Genomic DNA, 25925 nt, shown 5'->3' on the forward strand with positions numbered 1-25925 from the left:
GAATCCATTAGGATGTCACAGCAAGTGGACAAGAATGGCAAGAGAACTCTTGCTGTGGTTACCAAGTCTGATAAGGCACCTGAAGGCCTACTTGAGAAGGTTACTGCAGATGATGTGAATATAGGCCTGGGTTATGTTTGCGTGAGGAATCGAATTGGTGACGAGTCTTATGAGGAAGCGCGAAAGGAAGAGGCTAAATTGTTCAATACTCATCCACTTCTCTCTAGGATTAATAAATCTATGGTGGGTATTCCGGTTCTGGCGCAAAAACTGACTCAAATTCAAGCATCAATCATAGCCAGATGCTTGCCAGGTATAGTCAGAAAGATTGATGAGAAGCTGAATGCAAGCATTTTGGAGCTAAAAAGGATTCCTAAGACCCTGTCCTCATCAGCTGAGGCCATGACAGCTTTCATGGGCATTTTTGGATCAGCCAAAGAGACTCTCAGGAAAATCCTTATCAGAGGAGAGTATGATGAGTACCTTCATGATTATCATATGCATGGCACTGCTAGATTGGTTGAAATGCTCAACCAATACTCATGTGAACTTCATAATTGCCGCGAAAGTGACCCTAGAAGGAACTTCTTGATGGAGGAGATTCACGTTCTTCAGGAATCCAGAGGGATTGAACTGCCAAATTTCCTTCCTCGCAGTGCCTTCCTGACTATTCTGAAGGCAAAAGTAGAGGGAATATCAAGCGTGCCAGTCAATTTCATTGAAAAAGTATGGAGTTACATTGAAAATGTGCTAGTATCTGTTTTGACGCGTCACTCTGAGAATTACCACCAACTTCATTTATCTACCAGACGAGCAGGCCATAATCTTATATCAAAAATGAAAGAGCAGTCCATCAGCTGGGTTACAGAAATCGTTCAAATGGAGAAGGTGACAGATTATACCTGCAATCCTGAATACATGAGCGAATGGAAAAAGCTCATGGACAAAGAGAACACATTCAGGAACATCCTGGAAAATAGGATGTCCAAGGGATTGATTGAAGGTATTGGAGAGGTGGAGGTTGGGAATCTCAGTGCGTATAATCAGAATGTTCTGCACGAAGCTTTTGACCTGAAGATGAGAATGACTGCATACTGGAAGATTGTATTGAGGAGGCTGGTTGATTCAGTGGCCTTGCATTTTCAGTTCAGTGTTCAAAATCTTGTCAACAAAAAGATGGAAAATGAGATTTTTAGCGAGTTGATTAGTAGTCATGGCGGTGCAATAGAAAGAATGCTGGAGGAATCGCCCTCAGTTGCTGTTAAGCGTGAGAAGCTGAACAAGAGTATCAAATTGCTTGGAGAGTCCAAGAAGGTGCTAGGAAATATCATGGATAGAATTGCTACCTATGATAACTAGTGAAAGTCTTTATTGCTTTTGCTGCCTATGATACCTAGCGGGCAAGTTTGGGGTTTCAGGTTTAGGCATTGAACCCATGGCGTCTCCCAAAATTATATGCTTCTATATGATTGAATAGTGCTAGTACATTGATGCTTTTGGTTTGATATATGTATCTATGTATGTATGAAGACGTTTGCTTCGTATGCTCTTGATTTGGTGATTTCTCCATTTTTAAAAGATCATAATGAAGGCCAATAATGCTTGTCTGCTTTATAAAATCTGCTTGACGTTTCATGGCATCATTGAAAAGAAAAAGGCTTTAAATAGTTTCAGTAGTTTAATTAAATTTACCCTGTAATTAATTTTCCAAATCGTTTGTATTTCTCTCGGTGTCTCCTCCATTTTCACTACCTTTGTCAGGAAGAAGCCATATAGATCAAATTTCACTCCTTCAGAAGGAAAGGCGAGCAATTGGCTTCCCCTCATATTTATGGTTTCTTGCATATTTCTCTGCACAACAACTTTTCCTTTTCTCCACATGGAAACTAACTTTATGATATTTGATAGAAAATTTTGGTCTTCATGGTATAAAGAGCTCAGTTCAAAGTTGGGGCTGTTTAGTTTAGTTATTAGATGTTGCTAATAACTGTTATCGTTAATTAACAATAACTAATTTATGTTAAGTGTCACATAAAGCTATATTTAATTATTACTATTAATATATATAAAATGACTAATAAGATTATATATTACATAATTTATTAAATTATTTCGTAATAAATAATAGTTATTAATAAAAATTTAATAATAATTGTTTACTGACATTAAATTACTGACAAATCTCAACAAAGTATGAAATGAAATTTAAGCTTGAGAGTTAGTTAAATTGAGAGTTGGATTTACTCTATAATTATTTATTTATTTTAAATTTAATTCTTATTATTAATATTTAAAAGATAATTTTGATGCTTGGGCATTGAACCCATGGCTTCCGTATGATTGAATAGTGCTGGTACTTTGATGCTGTTGTTTGATAGATCATAATGAAGGCCAAAACTGCTAGTCTGCTTCATAAAATCTACTTGACAATTTCATGGCTTCATTGCTCTAAAATTAAATGTCGTTCATCTCCGTCACCAACAGACACATGACCAAATCTGGCACCAAAGAGAACAGTATTACGCCAAAAATGTTACAGTACGGCAAGGTGGTGCAGCAGGAGAAGCCGACTGTATGAATCCATTGGTTCCAACTCTGGAATCCCATCTGCGCTGCACTCTCATATTCTTCTGTTTGCACAAGAACAAATTCAAAATAAAAAGATGTCATTAATAGAAAATCTGCCTGGTATCATCCTGAACCAAAGCCTCTTCGCACGAGATGCTTGCAAGGAAGATTATCTCTCACAGGAAAAGCCATTCCTCCACCTGCATTTAACAATTCTAAATTATATTATTCGCTAGTCATTCGTCGATGCAATTGGTGATACTTTTGAGCAATTAACAATCCAAATTTCCCAAATTAACAGAATAATGCAGAAACAACAGAATCGATTAGCCGATTACTCGTACAAATCATGAGAATCCCAGCTAAAAAATTGAGGACAGAACAGAGAACTCACCATGGCAAATTGGGTGAAGCTCTATTCCCTATCAGGCAACAATACAAAGCAAAGTAAAACAAAAGGCGGGAACAGATAGTCAGAGAGCGGGAGACAAAGTAATACGGCGTCGTTGCTAGACGATCATTTGTCACTTTCTTCAGCTCTTGTCCGCTAAAAACGGTATCGTATATAAAATGGGCTTGTTAGCCATTTGAAACCTACCGGGTAAAGGTCCATTCTCTCCGCGGATCTCCGTCCTCTTTCTGGGAGGAGAGGGAGATTTCCCAGAAAGGAGCAGAAGGAAAATTTGTGTCACAAGCGGGCTTACCTAACCAAAAACAAAGCAGCAACTGCACGAGAAAAACGTTTTCCTTTTCTATATCTGTTTAATTTTCCTTGTTTCCATTCTTATTTTCTTTTCACATCTATTTGCCTTTTGGTTCTTGGTTGACGTTTATTGTTTCTGGGATATTTCATCTGGGATCTCGATTGCGAAATTTAATTGATTTTGTGGGCTTTTGGCCGATATTTTTTGCTGGACCCTTTCGAAATCACAACTCTGTTTACCTGCAATCTAAGGTTCTTCATAAACTACTCTGAATTTCACTTCAATGTCGAAATCCAATTACTTCGTGAAATCTTGCCCATAAATACTTCTGGGTTTGCTTCAAAATTGCAATTTCCTTCACCCATAACCTGTTTTTCCACCTCATTTTGGATATTGTTTGTGTTTTTGTAATTTTTGGCCTGAAGATCGGTCTGGGTGTGCTTCAGACTCAGTAATATCACCATCCAGAACCTCAGTTGCCTCCACAAAGTATGGTTTCCTTGTCCGGTTCAATTTTATTTCCTGCTACTGTACCGCATGGCTGTAATAGATTCTCTATTTTGAGTACGGACACAATCTCTTCTTTCTGCTATAAGCAGAGAAAGGTTGTTTGCGCTTGTATGGCACCTCCGCGGAACATGGGCAACAATGAATATCCAGCAACCAAATTCACTGTAAATCCCTTACGCTGAGTATATTTGTTTTGTTTGTGTTTAAATTGTTTTTAATTTTTGTGGTTTTCTGTTTGATTGTCTGTGCTTGTTTCCTTTGTGCTTAATAGCCCACAGCAGAATATATCTTTTTTCTCTGTCTTTAACTTTATTTTGTGTTAGTTTCTTATGATGTTTTTCTTTTCTTTTCTTTTTGATGCGACCAGAATTTGTATAATTCAGAGCAATTTGGGGCGGTATTGGAACCAGAGGATGATTCTGATATCCTAATTGAATGTAGAAATGTCTACAAGTCGTTTGGGGAGAAGGATATACTGAGAGGTGTGAGCTTCAAGGTGAATTTGTTTGAACTATTTTACTTCTTCTATATGCGGTTTACTTATTGCACCAATCAATGTAAAAGAAATTATGGTAACAACTGGTTTTTGTTGAGCTCAGGCCTTTCTTGTGGGATTTTAAATTTTGATTCTAAAATTACCTAATAAAATAACTGACTCTATTGAATCACGAATCGTTCCCTCTATCTTTACTTCATATTTGGATTTTCCCTCTTTCTTTACATATATATATTTTTTTCCACTTATATAGATTAGACATGGTGAAGCAGTTGGTATAATTGGACCTTCAGGGACTGGGAAATCTACAATATTAAAGATCATTGCCGGACTTCTTGCTCCAGACAAGGTAAATAATCAAGTCTATTTTCAGCTGCTCCTGTCTTTTCTTAATTGTATTATTAGCTTGGTATATAATGTAGTCATTTGGTATGCATTAATTTTGTGGTGTACATATTCTTATAACACTTAAAACTATTGTATATCTACTGTCTGATGAGCAGGGTGAGGTCTTTATCCGAGGTAGAAGGAGAGATGGTTTAATCAGTGATCAGGATATGTCAGGGCTTCGAATTGGACTGGTAAATTTCATTTGAATTGCAAATAGCTGTATGGACTCTCTTGTGCTGTTTTGTTGGTAATTTTATTCCTTTTTATGCTTATAACAGGTGTTCCAAAGTGCAGCACTTTTTGATTCTTTGACTGTACGTGAAAATGTTGGTTTCCTTTTGTAAGAGGCCTTCAACATTACCTTTTTTTTCTCTTTAGGATTTGGGATTGATAGCCTGGTTTCAATGTAATCCCATTTGGAAAAAGAATTCTTGACTTGCTTAATGTTTTTGAATTGCGTAGATATGAAAACTCAACCATGGGACAGGAACAAATCTTAGAGATTGTGAAAGAAACATTGGCTTCAGTAGGTTTGAAGGTAAGCTTGGACTGTGAACTTAAAATTTGTACATAATCAGATGATTATCTTCTCAGTGTTTGGGGTCAACTGTATGTTATTGTATGCATTTGATAGGTTAAGGAAACATGTAGCTTCTCTTCCAATGCATTAATTTTTCTTAATTGTATCAAACAATAAAATTCAATTTCCTGCCAAAGCTTGGAAACTGTCTTTCATTCTTGATGCTAAGTATGTTGTTAACTTCCCTTTCTTTCCTATATTATCTTAATGCTTCCTCTGCAGAGACAGAACCCTTCAGTTTTGGTTGATTAAAATTCTTACATAACTTTTGTTCAGGGGGTTGAGGATCGAACACCTTCAGAGCTGTCTGGTGGGATGAAGAAAAGAGTTGCCTTAGCTCGATCTATAATTTTTGATATCACAAAGAAATCAATAGAGCCAGAGGTACGTTTAGTTACTGACTGTCTGAATACCAGCCTTTATTTTTTGAAGGAGATCCGTAATTTGATCTTCACAGTTCCCTGTAATGTAAGGGCGGTAAGTCAGAAGAGATGAACAGGGTTAATGAAACTGATAAGACTTGGGGTAAAATTTCTGGATGTATTTGTTTTTAGCTTTCTACTGCAATGCAATTTCTGTTAATTATTTACAAGTTTGGAGGATGAAAATAAAGTTCAGTTAGATTTATTTCTCGTCGTGGTGTTCCTTAAAAGGGAAAAAAATAAAGACAAAAATCTCTATGGTTTACATATTTTGCCGAGTTCCTTTTTTTTCTTTTAACCTTTTTCTTGACAGTCTTTCTCATTCCTGAACAGGTGCTTTTGTATGATGAGCCAACTGCTGGACTTGATCCAATTGCATCGACTGTAGTTGAAGATCTTATTCGTTCTGTCCATATGATAGGAGAGGATGCACTGGGGAAGCCAGGGAAAATTGCATCTTATGTGGTTGTTACTCATCAGCATAGTACCATTAGGAGGGCTGTTGACAGGTTAGCTGCAGCCAGAGCTTCGGTGATCTGCTTATATTTTCCTATATCCTAATTATTTTGTGTATAGGTTGTTGTTTCTTTATAAAGGAAAGATCGTTTGGCAAGGGATGACTCATGAATTCACCACATCAAGCAATCCAATTGTTCAACAGGTAATCGCTAAAAGTAGTTTCTGAAACATTTAGATTTTAGCTTGAAATGAGACATTTGATTGGTAAACTTTTGTTTCAATATGCCATCAAATTATAAGCTAACATATTCAGTCTTGCTTATTTGGCACTGTGCTCCATATAGGAACCTGCATCGTTAGTAGATTATTCTTAGTAATGGGTTTGCTTATTTGGCACTTTGCTCCTTGTAGGAGCAGTAGATTAGCGTTAGAAATTTGATATTAGTTCTAAAGAGTTCCTCGTTTTTTGTACGTGTGTTTTCAGTTTGCATCAGGGAGCCTGGATGGGCCAATCAGATATTAGGACACAAACCGTGGAGTGCTTACGTATTGGAATTTCAAGAATTCTTAGAAGCATGCACTTGCAAATTTTGGCGATGTCCTCCTGATCTAGACTTGGTACGTGTCTTGTAGCTGACCAAAACACTTTAGTCTCAAAAGAAATTAAACCCGTCCACCCTGATTTACGAGAGATGGGAATTTAATATTTAGAAAAGAGGGAGGAGAAGAAAGAAAGAGAAAGAAATGTATCCATTATTATTTTTTGTAGTTTGTAATTCAGTTCATAATATTAGGCCATCTTTGTTGGCTTCCATCATAGGTAGGGACAGCACGTTATAGACACACTAACATTTCTATATATGTCCCAGTTTACATAATTAAAGATGTTCATTCTCTATTTTATATTTAATATATGTTTTTGCTTTTCCTTGGAAAATGTCTTGTTTGTTTGTTTGTTTGTTTGAAATGTCAGTGACCAGATTAGAATTAATCTCAATTTAAATGATTTGGCTTGGCTGAGAACCAAATTCCTGTGAAAAATTACATGGGGTGATTGAGAAGGAGACATTTCACCATACAACAAGCTTTGCGTCACAAGTTGCAAGATTCTCCATCTTAACTCAGACAATAGTACTATTAATGCTACTGCAACAGACATAGGAATGTGCACTCGCATAAGCTATGTTAAACTTTTGCATGCAGAATGTAACTTCTTGCTCGAGTGGAACAAAATAGAACCATAACACCAAGATAGAAACTAACAAAAGCACTTAGGCAGAATACCCAAACAGAAATCGGACCTTCCATTTCTTCAGATGACTTGCCAGGAACTGCTGGAAGGCTTGCTGGGCCGCAGTCTCCACCAGAGGACTCCAAGCACAAATCTGGATTACCAGCAAATGCTCCTGGAAACCTGCGATAGCCCTCCTTCTTGGGAACAAATCCAGAAAAACTGTTATATGATAAGTTCAAGAGTGTAAGATCTTTAAGGCTGGAGATGTTCCCTGGGATATGACCTGATAGAGAATTATGTGACAAATCCAATGCCCTCAAACTACACATCTTCTCCAAATCTGTAACCTCACCATCGAGAAAATTGTACGATAAGTTAAGGTACTCCAAACCTTGCAGTCCAAATAGGCCATCTGGAATCTCCCCGTGCAATAAATTATCAGACAAATCAATCCCAACAGCTGAAGATAGATGGTAGCTGAAGCTTAATTCATTGCCACCAATGACCAACACTGATATTTTGATCTCCACATTTCGCATCACATCAAAAGGCTCCATGGCTAATCTTTGAACAATGTCTCCATTGTTGAAATTCAAGCTAATGTTGAAGTTACCATCTGGTATGAAGCCAGAGAATTTGTTGCCAGAGAAATTCATCGTTTGGATTGCTTCAAATGAGAATAGCCAACTAGGTAGGCTTCCACTGAATTTGTTCCGAGCCAGGGAGAGATACTTGAGATTTGACCATTTAGTTATTGCATCGTTCAGATTCCCAGAGAGATTGTTGGAACTGAAATCTACTATCTCGAGTGATTTACAGCCTGCCAAAGTCAGAGGGATCTCACCAGAAATCTTGTTGTTACTTATATCCAATATCTTCAAGCTATCCAAAGCATCAAGTTCTGGTTGAATTTCACCAGAAAGATTATTGTTATTGAGTACCAATGCAAGTAGCTGAAAGCAACCAACAATATTTAAAGGAATCGAACCCGACAATGAGTTGTGAGAAAGATCTATCACTTGAAGATAAGTCAAATTTCCAATCCTTGCTGGGATTTCCCCACTAAGAAAATTGTGAGAAAGAAACAATGCCTGCAGACTTTTCAGCTCTGTTATCTTCAATGGGATACCACCTGAGAAGCGATTGTGAGATAGGTCAAGGAGAACCAACCCTGATTTATCTGTAGTCTCTGCAATCTTGCTTGGAAATGGACCAGATAAGTCATTGAAACTCAAGTCCAACACAAGAAGCTCCTCTGAAAAAACAAGTCTTGGAGATATTGCATATTCCAGGTGATTAAATGACAGATTTAAATGTGTCAATTTTTTTAGAGAAGAAATGCATGTCGGAATGCCCCCCACAATAGAATTATTAGATAAATTCAAAAAACTCAGGGAATGAGCAGAAGCAGAAAAACAAGGCAGAGTACCTGAAAACGAATTAGACCCAAGATTGAGAAAAACTAATGGTTGATAGAATTCATGAAGATCACCTGATAAATTATTGTTTCCAAGATCCAAATACTTCAAAGAACTCAAATAAAACAAGCTTTCAGGCATTTCCCCTCGAAACGAATTGAAGCTCATGTCAAGTTTTTCTAAATTTAATGAAAAATTTCCAACCCAACCAGGAAGAAGTCCTCCCAAATCATGGTTCTCATTCAAAACAAGTTCTCTTAGCTGCCTAAGCCTCATAAGGGTCTGTGGAATAAGACCAACAAATATATTGTGACTAAGATCAAGGCTTTTGAGATTGTGCAACCAACCTAAGCATGATGGGATTTGGCCAGTGAAGCTGTTTTCTGACAAAACCAAGGACTCAAGAGACGCAACTTTGCACAAATTAGGGTGGATATGACCTGACAAATTCATGTTAGTCAAGTTTATGGAAATGACATTGCCGGTCTGATTCTGGCAGGCAATTCCAGTCCAGTTTGTGCAGTTAGACCCAATCCAGGTCGCCAAGTAATGGTTTGGGTCTTGAATCCATGACCCGAATAGTACAAGTGAGGCCTTGTCTTCTGGATTAAGATCAACGGAATGAGATTGATATGAACACAGAAGTACCAAAACAAATAGTGGCAGAGAATGTAATTTAAGACACTTAAAGTGTTGTATGGTTGGAACCGATTTCAGTTCCATTTGTGACTCAGGCAAACAAGCAAAACCAAAGCTTAAAAATTTTTATACAAAAAAAAAAATAATAATAATCAAAGGAGAGGAGGAGACAAATTTTGAGATAGCTGTTAGAGAAGTCAACAGCAGAAACTCATCTTCTTCTGTGGATCACAGTTCAAGATTGGCACTAAGGGGATACACACTTATACAGTGTTCAGTGGCAGTAAGTGTAAATTAAACATATTACGAGGGTAAAATGCAGAAACCCAAAAATTTGTGAGGATCAAGATTATGGTAAGCTATGAAATGATAACACAAAGTAAAGAACTTGAGAGAGATTCAGCTCAGTGGCAGTACTCAATAGACCACCAAAGGCGAGAAAACCTGAAACCCATCTTGCTCTACGAAACCAAAGTAGGGGAAACAGAACGAGTTGGAGAAAACAGAATCAAAATCAAGCAAACATGAAGGAAGAAACTGAAAATAGAATATATTAGCAATATAAAAACGCAGAGAGAAAGATAAAGACTCACTAAGGATGAAGCATTCTTGGAGGTAGAGAGATGAAGATGCAAAGCTCTATAGAGAAATGTAGGACATTTTCATCCCTCTTTCATCTCTACTTTTCTTGCCCTGCTATGACCTGTGAAATTAAAGCATAAAGCGAAAAGCACTTATGTTTATTCTTTTACTTTTTCCCTTGTGCGGCCATTTTGGTTTTGGGTTGGCAAATGCCAATGTGATGGGCCGGATATCGCCCGACCCGCATTTGTATCCATTCGACCCGACTGCAATTTATTAATTAAATACAAATTAAAAGTTAAAATATATTACAACTTATTCGATTACCTCATATTTTGTATTGAATTAAAGATTTTAATTTATATTATTTATAAATTAAACCGTATTAATTAAATCAATTAATCATTGATTGATTAGTCATTTAACAAGATTAGTTAAATAATTTTTTAATTAACGTATGTGAAATATAATTTTTTATTAATTAATAGCCAACATCAAATATTATTTTACTAAATTAGATATAATGATAGATTTATGACCAATATATATTAAAAACTAATTGGTATTTTTCTCAAATAAAAAATATGTCCCAAACTGAAAAATAAAATTTTTGAAATTTTTACCTAACAAATCAAGCTAAGCCAATTAACCAAATTGATCTCTTTGATTTAATTTTACAATTGATGGGTTTCATTGACAAATTTTTTTTTAAAATAAGTCATTAACACTATTTAAATGGGATTTTAATTTAATAAAAATATAATTAAATTAATCATTTTATTTTAAACTATATAAAAAAGTAAGGAGGAGATTCTCCTTTTATAGAGAAGCCAACTCCTCCTCATTCACTGAAGCTATCCATGTTGAGACAAAGATGATATAATTCTCATGTGGTATAGATAGCCATGTTAAACAATGGACCAACATACAACTATGATTGTATGGTCGAAGTGCGCCAGTATTTGTTAACTAGCTGTAGGTTTGATGTCCAATTTCCTGATTAATATATGAATAATTTAATTTTTTATGGGATAAGTAGATAATATTAAATAAAAAAATAATTAAGAAAGTGTGTATATATATATATATATATATTTTTTTTTTGAGAGTATATATTTATTATCTAGTGTTATAATTTTTATTTCTGTTATAAAAATTAATTTAATTAAAAAACTAAAATTTAAAATATATTATATTAATTATATCATATTTTTAATTAATATATTAGTTTTAAAATATTCATAAATAAAATAATTATAAATATAACATTATGAAATAAATAATTAATATACATACTTTTATAAATAAGCCTGAAAATGAGTCTATTCACAAATATATTCACGAGCCTGATTAATGAACAAGCTCACAAGCTTCTATGACAAATCAAGTTTGAACTCGATTTGAATATTGCTGATTTTAAATAAGTAAAAAATTCGAATGTGAGTTTGACTCATTTAGAAAATAAATCATATTGAACTAAATTTTTATTGAATCAAACATTAAACAGCTCACAAACGGTTTGATTTGATTGTGCCCTAATTAAATGTATTTATAACTTGCATAATATAGAATTTATTTATTTATTTATTATTAAATTTTAGGAAGTAATTAGTGGTATAAATATTTAATGTTTAAATAAATGGATTAATTCTGAATTTAATTTTATAAAATATAAAAACATTTTAATTAAAGGCTATGCAATAATCTTCTACTTCTATTGTGTTCTTCGTTGTCTGCCGAAAATCATCATTCCAGCGCAGAAGCAATGCAATTATAGTATCCCGAGATATTGATAAATAATAAAAAAAACTTTGGCCAACTCCTCTTTGAATTTTGAAAACTATTATATGAGAAATAGGTAAAGGCCACGTGAAAGATTGAGTTCCTATTTCTCAATCTTTCTATTAAAAATTATTTTTTCTTTATTTTATAAAAATATAAATTACTATTGTAATTTTTAAAATATAAACTTATTTAATTAACAAATTCTATTAATACATAAACATTATAATAAATAAAAAAATTATTCAAAATATCAATATAAAATTTTAATAATATTAATAGTAAAAGAAGAGTAAAAAATATATGCAAAATGTAATGAAAAATCAATTAAAAATAGTAGAGAATAAAAATGGAAATATTTTATTATATTAATAGCACAAATATAATAAAAATCTATTAATTTTACTAATAATGAAAATAATTATTTAATCTATTAATTATTAAACTATTTTCATGTAACTGAAAAAAGAAGTGAAATGAAAGTGTTTGCTGCGAAATTGAGTTTCAACTATTACAAAAGCAGACCAATAATTCACCATTATTTTGTCCTATCAACCTCTCTCTCTCTCTCTCTCTCTCTCTCTCTCTCTCTGTACATATATAAAAAATCTATCTCCTTTCTCTATAAAGGGAGTCTAATTTTCACGCCTTTTGCGACCTACGAGCGCCGGAGCAGTGATCCACGGAGAGAGGGAGATAGAGAAAGAAGTTTATTTCATGGGCCTTTATCTTCTGTTGTTCTTCAATGGCCAAATCTCTCTTCTTCTCTTTATCCTTTCCTATCAACACTAGCACCAATCTTCTTCTTCTTCTTCTTATTCTTCATCGTTTACCCATTACCGGACTTCACCTGCTCCTCATCTTCCTGCACTCTCTGTTATAGCTTCCGCTTTCCCCACCGGTTATCCCGGTAACTTTGATACTCTCTTTCTTTCTGATTGTTTCCGTAGAAAAACTGCCATACAGACTCCATTTTCCAATTTTCTGGAGGATAAGAGAAAAAAGGAGACGCCTTTTATATAGACTCCTCATTACCAGACAAAATAGAAAATCCCAAGGTGCGACACACAAAATTTTATATATCTACCCTTTATTACAAAGTGATTTTCCCAGATTCTGTTTGGTTGAAAAAGGTGGAACGGATATTCAGCAATAATTCAAGAATTGTTTAAGATATCCAATTGTGGTAAGTTTGTTCTTCTTTTTTTACTTTTCATCATTGCTAATAAAGATAATTGCTAAATAGTTTCGCTCTTTTCTTACAGTTTTAACAGTTAATTTGGATGGCGTCGGTGTTTCTATACCATGTCGTGGGGGATCTGACGGTGGGAAAGCCGGAAATGGTGGAATTCTGCGAGACTGAGACGGTGGAATCGGCGATTCGGGCAATTGGAGAGTCAACGGAGTGTGGTATTCCGGTGTGGAAGAGGAGATCGCACGTGGGCATGATTGAGAATAACGAAATGAGGCAGCAGAGGTTTGTGGGTATCCTTAATTCTCTCGATATTGTGGCGTTTTTGGCTAGAGCTCAGAGCTTGGACGATCAGGAGAAGGCCATGAAGACCCCGGTTTCTGAGGTAGTTGTTCCTGATAACTCTCTATTGAAACAGGTTGATCCAGCAACAAGGTTAGCTCCCAAATTTTGTAACTTATATTGTTTAGATTTGTGACGGTGATGTGCGTTTTCTGATAAGTCAGTATAATAATTGCATGGATTTGGTGTTTTGAGGACACGTTTTACTGATTTGTTGTTCTTGCTATCTATCGTAGCTAGCTACTGGTATCTTATAGGATTCAAATACTTGGATTATTTTGATTTACTATAGTTTATGATGCTGCTCTGAGAATTTGTGAAAACGTTGATTTTCCTTGTTCATGAAGATGGATTATAGATTCATTCATGATTTATATGGAAAGTAAAATGTAAGTAATTTAATTCAATTCCACGTGCTGACAGATTGACGTGATTCTCGTGGTTCTTTTGGTTTGCTGGTGTATAATAATGCTTATGGTTATGCTATTTGTTTTCCTACTTGATAAACGATAGCCTAGCAATTATTTCAAGTTTTTCATGAAATGCCATTGTCTGCCAATGGTGAATTTTTGGAATTCAAGTATTGAAAGTAGCTACTTTGTTTGGTGGATTCTGTTGGCCCATATTCCTCTAAATCCCTCTTTGAATCTATATTTCACTATCTTTTGTTTCTTCCCCCACAGAAGAGATGTGGATTTAGCTGCTTATTTAAGAGTCTTGTCAAGTTGCATGATTTTATGATTTTTCTCTCATTTATATATTTTGTACACATATTAATAATGTATTGGATAAATTGCAATTAGGAGGGGTTTGCCCATTAGTGCTCTCCTCTCCTGTTTTGGGAAATGATAGCCACATCCTTTGCTTTCGAGTGTGGCTTCACAACTTGTTCTTGTAACAGTAAGGCTAGTGTCACCACCATGTAGACAAGTGAAATAACTTTGCCTGTGCTTCCTTTTTATCTCTGATTTTTCTAAGAATTACATAAGCCCAATTGTTTTCTTTTTGCCTTCCATATTTGAATACCCAATTCATCAAAAAAACCTTCACATTCTACTCTCTCACAATGCAAATGTATTACTCACCTCCAGTCTCTTGTTTTAACATTGTATGGATCAAACACAAACCCATTTAAGTGGTGGTTTTTGTTCACCTCATGGTGGCAAATCTCTGCAGCAATGACCCCTAAAAACTACTATTCTCCCTAGCAATCAATTCAGGTTGAGGTTCAATGCTGCAATTAATTTGGAGAAATAACAGAGGCCTTCAAAGAAGGGACCTAGTGGGTGGGCCATGGGCGTGGACCAACCATTATATATATTATTGTCACAGTCTTGGGTAATAGAAACAGGGCTGTTGCAGTGGTAACATGACAGTTGTGGCCTGTCACTGGATCCTTTTTTTTTTTTTAAATGCATTTATGTTCTTGAAGTTGACTAAAATTTAGGAAATGCAACTGATGATCTTCATACATCAGATAAAAGACATTGAATCCATGCTTTATCCTTTATTTACTAATCAACTTCAATAACCAGTGCAATTGAAAAACAAAGGGCCCCTTTTGTTTACACTTTACAGTCGATGGCTGTTATATCTACCATCTGAAACCGTGTTGTCATGTGAGAATCAACAGTTGCAAAAAAAGTGAATTAAATAGAGGATGCAGAGGCCGCAATTAACATCCATGTGGTGAAACAGATGAAGGGTGAGGTTATGGAGAGTCCGATATGTTCATTTGGCTCGCATTGTTTTGTGTGTTTTACTGTTTTACTTACACACATGTAATCTTGGAATTAGCACTAGACTTGGACAGATGCTGGCTGGGTCTTATTTGATGTGGGCATTCCCCAGAAAGGAATATGTATATGGCTTTATGGCTGATTTAGGATGTTTTGAATTCTTTTCTTTACAAAATAGTAAATACTTTCTCCTTCTTTTCTAGTCTTAGAATTGAGCTGTAATAACTATTTTTCTTTTCTAAAATTCTTGAGTGAATAATATATTTGTCATTGGGCTCTGACATTAATTATTTATTCAAGCATCCCCCTATCCTTCAAGGCCACAGGATTCTTTCAGATTACTTCTTATGTTTGAATGTTTGTTTTAATTCATGATATATTATTTGAGGGAAGAAAGTTCCTCATTAAGTGTGAGATTTTTAAAATGCTTTGTGATAAGATATGACACTAAATACAACTATAATTCATGATATATGTTGGCCAGAAAGTGATAACATTTGGTGTTTCTAACAGATTGATTGATGCACTGGAGATGATGAAGCAAGGTGTAAAGCGTCTTCTAGTCACCAAAGGCACAGTATGGAAAGGCATGAGCAAACGATTCTCAATCCTCTACAATGGTAAGTGGCTCAAGAATGTTGATTCCAGCAACAGCAGCAGCAATAACCTCACCATCAACACCAGTCGCCCTTCCTCATCTACCCCTAGTTCCAGCCGTGACAAGTTCTGCTGTCTCTCTAGAGAAGATGTCATCCGTTTTCTGATTGGTTGCCTTGGTGCTCTAGCTCCACTCCCTCTTTCATCCATTTCTTCTGTTGGAGCCATTAACTTGAACTACTATTCAGTTGAGGCCTCTTTTCCAGCCATCGAAGCTACACAAAAGCTGCCCAAAGACCCTGCAGCCATTGCTGTTGTGGAGCCCATCTCAGATGGCCGTTGTAAGATTATAGGGGAAATATCAGCCTCCAGATTATGGAAATGTGATTATTTGGCTGCGGCATGGGCTCTAGCCAATCTTTCAGCAGGGCAGTTTGTGATGGGGGTTGAGGACAATTTGACTGTAAGGTCATTTCCCGACTTTACAGTTAACTCAACAGGTGGGGAGAATAATATGGTTAATGGTGGTGGATCAACAAGAACAAGGAAATTCAGCAGCAGGAGCATCGGGTTCAATCCAGGAAGCTCAAGTTTTGGAATTGGCAGGAGCATGTATAGGGGAAGAAGTGCACCCCTAACATGTAAAATTACGAGTTCGTTGGCTGCAGTTATGGCTCAGATGCTGTCTCACAGGGCAACCCATGTATGGGTGACTGAAGATGATGGTGATGATGTTTTGGTTGGCGTGGTTGGTTATGCAGATATTCTATTTGCAGTAACCAAACCACCTTCATCCTTTATTCCAGTTAATCGATCTTCTGAGGGTTTTGCAACTGAAATTCAAAATTGACTTGTATTTATTTACCATATTCACATTTGCTTGTTAGCGTGCTTTACTTCAGCAGTTTTTGGGGGTTGAGGGATTTTAGCTTTGTGGGGTTTCATGAATGTTTCTTGATGAGTTGTATAGTGGTGTAATAATAAAATAATGTTTTGCTGCAATTTGTGTGCCGCTTGTATAATGGATTTTTAACATCTTTTTCACCTTTTGTCTCTTTATTAATTTCTCGTTCTTTTATTTGAGTAAATTCTAGATTGTAATCATATCTATTTCTTTATGCTTGTGGACTAGAAGTAAAATAATTTAAAATAAATTATATAGCATCTCTCTTTTCGTTTGAGAGGGAAAAACTTTCTCACATTTGGTTATTGCTGTTGGTCTCTCTTGGATACGACAAGCTCTGATCGCCTTCCCAGCGATTTCTCTTGGCTTCGGAGAGGGGAAGGCTTCTAGTTTTGATTTTGGTTGTATGGCCTGGTGAAGCCGAAAGCCCTCCCCATCACTGGTTTCTGATTGTATATGGGTATTTTGTTTGTGGATGTTTGCTCACGTTTTCATGCAGGTCTGTTGCTTCAGAGTGAAGGGGGGGTTTTTTACTAAAAAGAGGTAATTAAAAATAAAATTTTATTAAAAAAGATGAGTTTAAAATTAATTACTAAAAATGGATGAATTTGACTGAGTGCGAGACGCTAATGAAAAATTTTAAAAAATGTCACAGGGGCCTCACGTGAATAGATATTGTCCGCTTTGGGCCTCGGCCCGCACCTCTGCCCAACCCAAAACACGTCTACCCAAGCAAGGCCACCTCCTTCATATTAGCCCAGTCACTCTCCCATACTTGGCCGATGTGGGATTGAGTCACCTATGTGACATGGAAAGCTGGACGCTATTCAAAATAGCGTCCAGCTTTCCTTTAATAATAAAAAATTAATTAAAAAAAATTTAAAAGTTGGACGTTACTTATAGTAGCGTTCAACCTTTTTTTTTAATTTTTAATTATTTTATTTTATATTTTAAATAAAATATAAATATTATTTTAATAAATAAAATTATAATATTTAATAATATATATTATAATATTTTTATTATAAATATTATTTTTGAATTTAAAATTAAATTAAAATTTAATAAAATAAAAAATTAAAATTAAAAAAATAAATAATTAAAAAAATTTAAGAAAAATTAAACGCTACTACTCTAATTTTTTTTTTAATTTTTAATTATTTTATTTTATATTTTAAATAAATTAAAAATATTATTTTAATAAATAAAATTATAATATTTAATATTATATATTATAATATTTTTATTATAAATATTATTTTTTAATTTAAAATTAAATTAAAATTTAATGAAATAAAAAATTAAAATTAAAAAAATAAATAATAAATAATAATTATTATTATAATCAATAATAAAATAATTAAAATTTTAAAAAAGTGTTCAATTTTTCTTAAATTTTTTTAATTATTTATTTTTTTAATTTTACTTTTTATTTTATTAAATTTTAATTTAATTTTAAATTAAAAAATAATATTTATAATAAAAATTTAAAACATATAATATTAAATATTATAATTTTATTTATTAAAATAATATTTTTAATTTATTTAAAATATAAAATAAAATAATTAAAAATTTAAAAAAAAATTAGACGCTACTAGCATCCAATTTTTCTTAAATTTTTTTAATTATTTATTTTTTTAATTTTAATTTTTTATTTTATTTAATTTTAATTTAATTTTAAATTAAAAATAATATTTATAGTAAAAATATTATAATATATATTATTAAATATTATAATTTTATTTATTAAAATAATATTTATATTTTATTTAAAATATAAAATAAAATAATTAAAAATTAAAAAAAATATTGAACATTATTATAAGTAGCGTCCAACCTTTAAATTTTTTTTTAATTAATTTTTTATTATTTAAATGAAAGCTGGACGCTATTCAAAATAACCTCCAGCTTTCCTTTAAAACTTTAAAAATGCTATCATACTTAGCGTCCCACACTCAACCCGTTTAGCCAAGCATAATTCATCCTTTTTTATAATTAATTTTAAACTCACATTTTTTTTTGTAAAATTTTATTTTTGATTACCCAAAAAAAAACCCGAGGGAAGGCTTCTTTTGGACACTCCCGAGTGAAGGCTTCTTTTGGACACCTGGAGTGTTTGAAGTAGTTGTGCTGGTGTTAGACGAATAGGTAATGGTGGGTGGTACTTGGGAGCTTTGTCTATGACTTGAAGGATCTGTCTACTTTGTCCTTGTTAAGTTGCTATTCATGTTGGTAAGGTTCATTTGCTCGTCGTTCAATATCTTCGAGATTTGCTTCTACACCACGGCTGGGAAAGCCATCTCATCGACATAGTGTGCCAGAGCTGTGACAACCCCTCTCCTCCATGTATAATAGTTTTCATGTCCCTGTTTGCAGTTTTGGTAAACATATGTTGTTCTGTTGAAGCGCTGGTTGTGTGTGGATGAGCAACTTTTGTGCTTTTTGCATTGCTGAATTGTGTGGCTAGCTTCGATCTGCCTGGCATTTTGAGAAGATGGCAATCATAAATGGGTGCGTTCCCTGCTCCTTGCTCATCTTGTTTCCCCCTGGGCTCTAGGTTTGAGGTTGGGTCTAAGTTTGTGGGCTTGGGTGGTGGTTCGGTTCAGTTAAATTGAATTGGGTTGATTGTTTTGTTAGGAGTCGCCATTAAACGTGTGGGCTTCCCTTTTTTTTTTTGCTGTGCAGGTTTTAAACCCTATTTATACATTGTTACCTATGGCCTTTTAATGCAAATTAACATGTTAAAAAAAAAAAGTAAAATAATTTAGTTTCCTAATATTAATGCTCTTCTGCCACTTTCATTTTCCCATTGACTGCAGCAATACTATTGCAGGATTCCTCTTGCAAACAATGTCTATAAAATAAGTTATTGAAATGGACAGGTTCATTTCTGAAAACAATGTCAATGCCATTCTTCTGGACCCATTACTCATTGTGGATATTGAAAAGCAAATGCTGACTTGTCATCAATTTAATTCAATGGCCAAATTGGATTATGGGCTTAGGAACCAAACCGATTCCACCCTGGAAATATATTGTCATGTACATTGCCCACTTTCACAATGTTATTAGCTTGGACCACTTACTTCGTCCCAACTCAAAAATTTTTCAATCCTTTTTTTCCTGACCCATTTGCCAATTGTTTGAAACTCAATTGGGTAAAAGCTAGAAATTTATTTAATGAATTAATCAAATTTAAGCTTATAATACTCAATTCATTCACAAGCTTCTCATAGATTATATAACAAGATATAATTTGTGACCATTATAATTTAATCAAAAGTGTCATTATAATTATTAATTTAATTATTGTGATTTATTGAACTTATCATTAAAGGAGTTTTAAATAATAATTATAAAATTTATAAAATACTTTTTTAGTAATTTAGCTAATTAAGATGACTAATTAGGGCTCGAGTAAGCCTGCAATTTTGATAAATGTGTCACGAATTTGATAAACGAATCAAATGCGAGATGAACTCAAGTCTAACAAAATTTAAACGATTATGTGTTGAATACGTTGGCATGTGTGGTCCAATGAGAACCTTGTGGAAATAGGATGAAAAAAGCTACCAATATCATCTCTTGTGGTGCCAATGGCATTGGAAGACCCAAATAGGCCAATTGACGATATAAATATAAAGGCAAAAAGTAGCAGAATTAATGCTATTATTTTCATGAGTCTCTTTCTTCTCTTTCTTTGAATAGATGATTTGAAATCTGCACATGGGTTTTCAGTTTTCACTCTCTTACCAAAGAATGGTATTTGATTTATCACAAGGACTCTTGATCCATATAGTTAGAGAGAGAAATATGGAATTAATGCTGGGACCACTCAAATTGGAATTTGTTCTTTGAACAAATAGCTTAGCTAGTTGCTCTTTTCATGAAAAAGTTCCATAGGAAATAAATAATGGAGCATGTGCGTGTGCTTCTTCAAATGGGAGAAAATTATAAAGTAAACGACAGTGTTAGAAATGCAGCAAACAAAAGGTGAGGTGGGTGGTCCTATAGATGATCATTCTAACGCTCAAGTCAGTGAACCAATTGTAAGAAAGCAGAACAGAATTATAGTTTATTAGAAATGACGAATAGGCGTACCTCATTTCTGGTTCCTCTCTAGTATTTGTAGGCTTAATAAAAAATAGTCGTTACTCTGATTACGAAGATAATCTCGGATTGAGGTTTTGAGATTCTCTCTCAGTAGTTCTGCTTTCCATTTCTTGATACTCTGTTAGATATAAGTTTTGTTCGGCTTGTTTGGTTGAGCAAATGGTGTAACTGTTCGGTCTGAGTGTAGACCAAACCATTTCTTGTTTGGTCAAAAAAGCTCAGTTTTGACGAGTTTTGACATTTTGACTACAACGTCTTATATCTTGCTGACACTTTGATTTGCCACATGGGATTTTTTGGGTGAATAGTATCACATAAATTGGTGATTTTTTTTTTTTATGCCTAAACACTATTTATATAGACTGAAGATATGAAATGTATGATTAGATTCACATATTAAATACATATACTACTTTCAATACCACTGTGGTCATGCAAAGAACAATTTGATGCTTTTTGGTCTATCCAATCTCTAATTACTAGGTTTAGCATAATGATCCAATACATGTATTCACTTACGTTTCGTTTGTTTCACATCGCATTTTCTAGTGTTTGAGGCATTCAGAAAAATGAGTCAATAGAAAACATTTTTCTGATCAAAAGGAAAACTAAGTTATTTTTAAGAAAAATTATTTTCTCTTTTTATTTTTTATTTTCTAAACTTTGATGATCTTATTGAGATGTGAAAACACTTATACATACATGATATAAATACAAATCATTAATTTAATATTACAACCAAATAATGGAAATTTTTTTTTAAAAAACATTTTTCATGGAAAAAATTTTTCATATAAAAGTTATTTTGTCACGACCCAACCTATGGGCCGGACCGGCACTAGGACCTGGGCCAGCCTAAAGCCCCCGAGGCCCGTAGTAAGCCTTAACTGTTCATTTACCCAATTCTAAGGCCCATTGGGCCCAAATTCAAGAAACCAAACGGACAGAGTCCGGCCATAAAATGGACTTTCCAACGGGGAGTTTTTGACTCACCCGACCTGTAAACACAATAAATACTCAATTGGGGAGCTCAGCTCACCCTCCACATACTCATCAACATAAAATAAATGGGAGCTCAGCTCCCTCATCCAATCCATCAACATGCATAACATATTTAAGTTTACAGGTCCAACATGATAAAAATATTACAGACCAAATTCAAATAAATACTGCTAACACATGCGGAAATTCTAGGAGTAAATAAAATTACACAAACATGGATAAACAACCTGCGAAGGATAAAAGCAGGTTAACCCAGAATAAAATATCCTCCTGTGGCTGTAAAAATTTTTGAGCAGAGTGGCGTTCGACTCGAGAGTAAAATATCAATCTTAACTATAATCTCTATAACTATCTCAAACTAATGCAACTTTGTAGAGTAAAATGCAACATACACAACATTTTCACATCATAACATCAAAAAGGTAATTTGGAGCACTCACACACCTGTAGTATCAATCATAACATATGGGGTGATCCCTATCTGACTCTCTTAAATCCAACACAGTGCCGAATTACTCAAGCTCGGACTTCCACTTAATAACCAAATCGAGGGTCCCGGTAATTACTCAAGCGTGACTACCCCTCGAAGGAACAGGTCCCAATTACTCAAGCGTGACTACCCGTCCTTTCCATAGTCCACACCACATCACACGCGCATGCGCACGCACCTTGCTCCAAATTACCACAACAACATCCATGGTACATCAACGATTATGAATGCAACATAAATCGTGCCTAGAGTTTAACTACATAAATATATGCATATAAGTGATGCATGGGCATCTTTGAACATATAATAATATCGAAATTATAATTAAAATTAATATTTTACTCACGGACTTGACGACAAATTCTTTGTGGCGGTGGGCGGAGGAAGAAGGCTATCGGCTCACTTGACAATCATATTACATTTATTTAATACAATCGACTCAATACAAATAAAGAAAAAGACCAATTACGTCTAAGTCGTAGAAAATCCGGTGAGTCTCCCTATACCTAGGACCTACCCAACTGCAAAAGGGCTAAAAGCACTTCTATACTCACAATCCATACATCAACAGTTCAATCATATCACACAGCCCCTCCCAGGCCCATCAAATCAATCATCCATCACAATACGCAAAATTTCAATTTAGTCCTTATTATTGATCATTTTTGCAAAAACTGCCCAAACAAGCTCTAAAAATTATAAAACTTTGCCCCGCGGTCCTTAGCAATATTACTAAGCTATTGCAAAAAGAATCGTAATTTTCTAAGCTACCACGAATATTTTATGGATTTTTAATCCTATTTAAGCACTAGAAAATTACGTAAAAACTAGGTTCGGGTTTACCTTTGCCGAATCCGACTTGAGCGCTGGGGCGTCGATAATGGGGCTAGCCAAAACCACGGCCTAATTAGGAGACTTTTCCGGTCACGGTCCATGCGGCGAAATTTGCGAACCGGTCAAGCGTCAATTTCCGTGAATTGAGGATACCTACACGAAGCCCATAACACGGGGGTTAGTACATAAAATTTTCAGAATTTTCTAAGCTCATTTAATGCTCGAAAATACACTGCAAAGTTCCGTGGGACCCACCGAAAAACGGTGTCGGAAAAATTCGAAATTTATGTCGTTGCGAAGCTCTCGACGAATGGAGCGTACTGGTGGCCTCGGTTTCCTCGTGGGATTCACGGTTTTCGAGAAATCTAGCCCAAAAGTCGAAATGGGCTAAAATCTTCCCGAGCAAAAATCGGACAAACCGCTCGATGGATTTCGGCGTTCTTGGTGTCTATGGAAAGCTCTCGCTAAGTAGATGATTTTAGACACAAGACCCGGTCCAATCGGTGGCCGGATCGGCGGTTGGCGAGAAACTAGAGCGGCAGCGCGAGGGAGGAGGAGAGAGAAAAGAAAGAGAAAGAGAGGGACGGCGCGGGAGAAGAAAAAGGAAAGGGAGCCGGTTCGATTCGACCGGTCCGATCGGTCGGTTCGATTCGGGTTCGATTCGAAATACAAAATTTTGAATTTTTACTGCCTCGGGAAAAGCGAGGTCCAAAAAGTCCGAAAAAATTCCGTAAAACTCAGAAAAATATGTAGACTCCAAATATATTTTTAGTTTTGCCACGTGGTCTTTAAATTAATTTTTAAAAATCATCAAAGTTTATATTTTCGGAAAATCGAACCCGATTTTTAAAATCCGAAAAATCTCAAAAATTCCTAAAATTTAAATAAAATTAAAATACCAAAAATACTCATAAATAATAAAATTTGGGGTGTTACATTCTTCCCCCCTTACAGAAAATTCGTCCTCGAATTTTTACACAAGGCAGAATAAAACACATGATTATGCATTGAACAAGTAAGGGTACTTGCTACGCATGTCCCGCTCTGACTCCCAGGTGCACTCTTCCACTGACTGACTCCTCCACAAAACCTTAACCATAGGGATCTGTTTTGATCTGAGCTATCTCACTTGGTAGTCCACTATTGCTACTTTCTGCTCCTCAAATGTCAAGTTCTCTTTTAGCTCTATCACATCCATTTGCGATTACATGAGAAGGATCGGGAATGTATTTCTGAGCATGGAGATGTGAAACACTGGATTAAATTGAGAAAGGTTGGGTGTTAGCTCCAACCGTGAGCAAGCTGCTCGACTCTATCGGTAACCTCAAAGGTCCGATATCTTGAGGTGCCAACTTGCCCTTCTTTCCAAATCTCATGACTCCCTTCATTGGAGAAACCTTCAGAATACATAGTCGCCATTGCAAATTCCACATCCCTCCGTGCAGTGCATAACTCTTACGCCTCTTGAAAAGTGTCCTCGATCGTTCACGATTAAAGGAACTACCTCTGAAGTGTCTTGCACTAGGTCTACATCATGCACTTCGCTTCCCCATTTCTGTCCAACACAGAGAGACCTACACTTTCTTCCATATAATGCCTCATAGGGTGCCAACCCTATCTTTGGAGTGATAATCGTTGTTGTAGGCAAACTCCACGAGCTAGCCGCTCATCCCCGTCCTCCAAAATCCAAGACACTCATGCGAAGCATGTCTTCCGATGTTTGGATCGTCCTTTCAATTTGTCCGTGCATACGAGGGTGGAAGGCATCTTGAAGTTCAAGCGTGTGCCAAGTGCCTCCTGCAACTTTCTCCAAAGCGAGAAGTGATCGGGGCCCTCTCGGATATTATGGAAGCGGAACTCCATGCAATCGACTATTTCTCGAATGTAGAGCGGGCATCTTGTGCCCACAGTATGTAGTCTTCTGGTAAGAAGTGAGCTGATTTGGTCAAGCGGTCTACAATTACCCATATCGAGTCATATCCTCGCGTGGTACGAGGCAACCAAGTCAAAAAATCCATAGTAATCATTTACCACTTCCATTCTGGGCTAGGGAGCTCTTGCAGCTTCCATGACGGTCTCTGGTGTTCAAACTTCACCTTCGACAAGTCAAGCACTTGGACACAAAGTCTGCTATGTCTCTCTTCATGCCATTCCACCGGTAGCTATCTTTCACATCATGGTACATCTTGGTGGAACACAGGTGGAATCTTGTCTGATGTATAGTGTGCCTCTTGCATGATTTCATTCTGAGGTTGTCCACATCGGGCACACATATCCTAGAACCTTGCACTAGGGCGCCATCATTGGCAAATCCAAACTCACCACCTTCACCTTCTTTGTACTCTTTCTATGATCTTCATCAATTGTTGGTCTCTGTCTTTGGGAAACTCTAACTCTGTCCCTCAAGTCGGCCTCACCAAAAGTGAGCCAACAATACCCCTCATCCGAAAGATCTAGGATTAGACCTTGATCCATCAACTCATGTACTTCTGAATCAATGGTCTTTTCTCTGTGAAATGTGCGCCAAAGCGCCAAAGATTTTACGCTCAAGGCATCTGCCACAACATTGGCCTTCCCAGGGTGGTACTGGATGGTGCAATCATAGTCTTTCAGAAGCTCCATCCATCTCCTCTGTCTCAAGTTTAAATCCCTCTATTGGAAGATGTACTTTAAACTCTTGTGGTCGGTGTATATCTCGCACACTTCACCGTACAGGTAGTGTCTCCAGATTTTAAGTGCAAAGACTACAGCCGCCATTTCCAAATCATGGGTGGGGTAGTTACGCTCATGCCTCTTCAGTGCCTTGAAGCATAAGCCACTACCTTTCCATTACGCATCAAAACACACCCTAGGCCAACTCTGGGCGTCACGGTACGGCGTATCCTTCACCACTCACGGTAGTGTCAACACGGGCGGTGGTTAGAC

General features: G+C 35.6%; 3 protein-coding genes and 1 long non-coding RNA gene across 5 annotated transcripts in view; 3 read left to right on the forward strand and 1 right to left on the reverse strand.

Moving 5' to 3' along the window:
* The window catches only part of LOC131179898 (uncharacterized), a 117306-nt gene that overhangs the window by 75586 nt on the left and 15795 nt on the right, over positions 1 to 25925 (forward strand). The gene's annotated exons all lie outside the window — the stretch shown is intronic.
* On the forward strand, positions 3162 to 7066 carry LOC110639417 (protein TRIGALACTOSYLDIACYLGLYCEROL 3, chloroplastic). The gene is made up of 10 exons (XM_021790349.2): positions 3162 to 3946; positions 4150 to 4278; positions 4532 to 4627; positions 4782 to 4859; positions 4947 to 5008; positions 5131 to 5206; positions 5525 to 5632; positions 6004 to 6179; positions 6247 to 6331; positions 6614 to 7066. The coding sequence occupies exons 1-10, from the start codon at positions 3764 to 3766 to the stop codon at positions 6650 to 6652; spliced, it is 1032 nt and encodes a 343-aa protein (XP_021646041.2). The 5' UTR covers positions 3162 to 3763; the 3' UTR covers positions 6653 to 7066.
* Positions 7184 to 10142, reverse strand: LOC110639416 (receptor-like protein CLAVATA2). Of its 2 annotated transcripts, none has more exons than XM_021790347.2 (2): positions 10014 to 10142; positions 7184 to 9881 (listed from the first exon to the last, which is right to left on the reverse strand). In XM_021790347.2, exon 2 carries the CDS (start codon positions 9502 to 9504, stop codon positions 7315 to 7317), a length of 2190 nt encoding a protein of 729 aa, XP_021646039.2. In that variant the 5' UTR covers positions 9505 to 9881; positions 10014 to 10142; the 3' UTR covers positions 7184 to 7314. The 2 variants fall into 2 exon arrangements, with proteins under 2 accessions (XP_021646039.2, XP_021646040.2); XM_021790348.2 differs by having other exon boundaries at positions 7184 to 8264; positions 8352 to 10140.
* LOC110639432 (CBS domain-containing protein CBSX6) lies at positions 12352 to 16698 on the forward strand. Its single transcript, XM_058146959.1, has 3 exons — positions 12352 to 12970; positions 13050 to 13411; positions 15571 to 16698. Exons 2-3 carry the CDS (start codon positions 13068 to 13070, stop codon positions 16502 to 16504), a joined length of 1278 nt encoding a protein of 425 aa, XP_058002942.1. The 5' UTR covers positions 12352 to 12970; positions 13050 to 13067; the 3' UTR covers positions 16505 to 16698.

This window comes from Hevea brasiliensis, chromosome 5 (assembly GCF_030052815.1).
Source record: "Hevea brasiliensis isolate MT/VB/25A 57/8 chromosome 5, ASM3005281v1, whole genome shotgun sequence".
Classification (NCBI taxonomy): Eukaryota; Viridiplantae; Streptophyta; class Magnoliopsida; order Malpighiales; family Euphorbiaceae; genus Hevea; species Hevea brasiliensis.

Excerpts from the sequence above, each read along its gene's own strand:
- LOC110639416 (XM_021790347.2), bottom strand. The coding sequence starts at position 9,504 with ATGGAACTGAAATCGGTTCCAACCATACAACACTTTAAGTGTCTTAAA.
- LOC110639432 (XM_058146959.1), top strand. The coding sequence starts at position 13,068 with ATGGCGTCGGTGTTTCTATACCATGTCGTGGGGGATCTGACGGTGGGA. Across the intron at positions 13,412-15,570 it reads CAGGTTGATCCAGCAACAAG|ATTGATTGATGCACTGGAGA; the intron begins GTTAGCTCCCAA and ends TGTTTCTAACAG.
- LOC110639417 (XM_021790349.2), top strand. The coding sequence starts at position 3,764 with ATGGTTTCCTTGTCCGGTTCAATTTTATTTCCTGCTACTGTACCGCAT. Across the intron at positions 4,279-4,531 it reads TGAGAGGTGTGAGCTTCAAG|ATTAGACATGGTGAAGCAGT; the intron begins GTGAATTTGTTT and ends CCACTTATATAG. Across the intron at positions 5,009-5,130 it reads GAAAATGTTGGTTTCCTTTT|ATATGAAAACTCAACCATGG; the intron begins GTAAGAGGCCTT and ends TGAATTGCGTAG.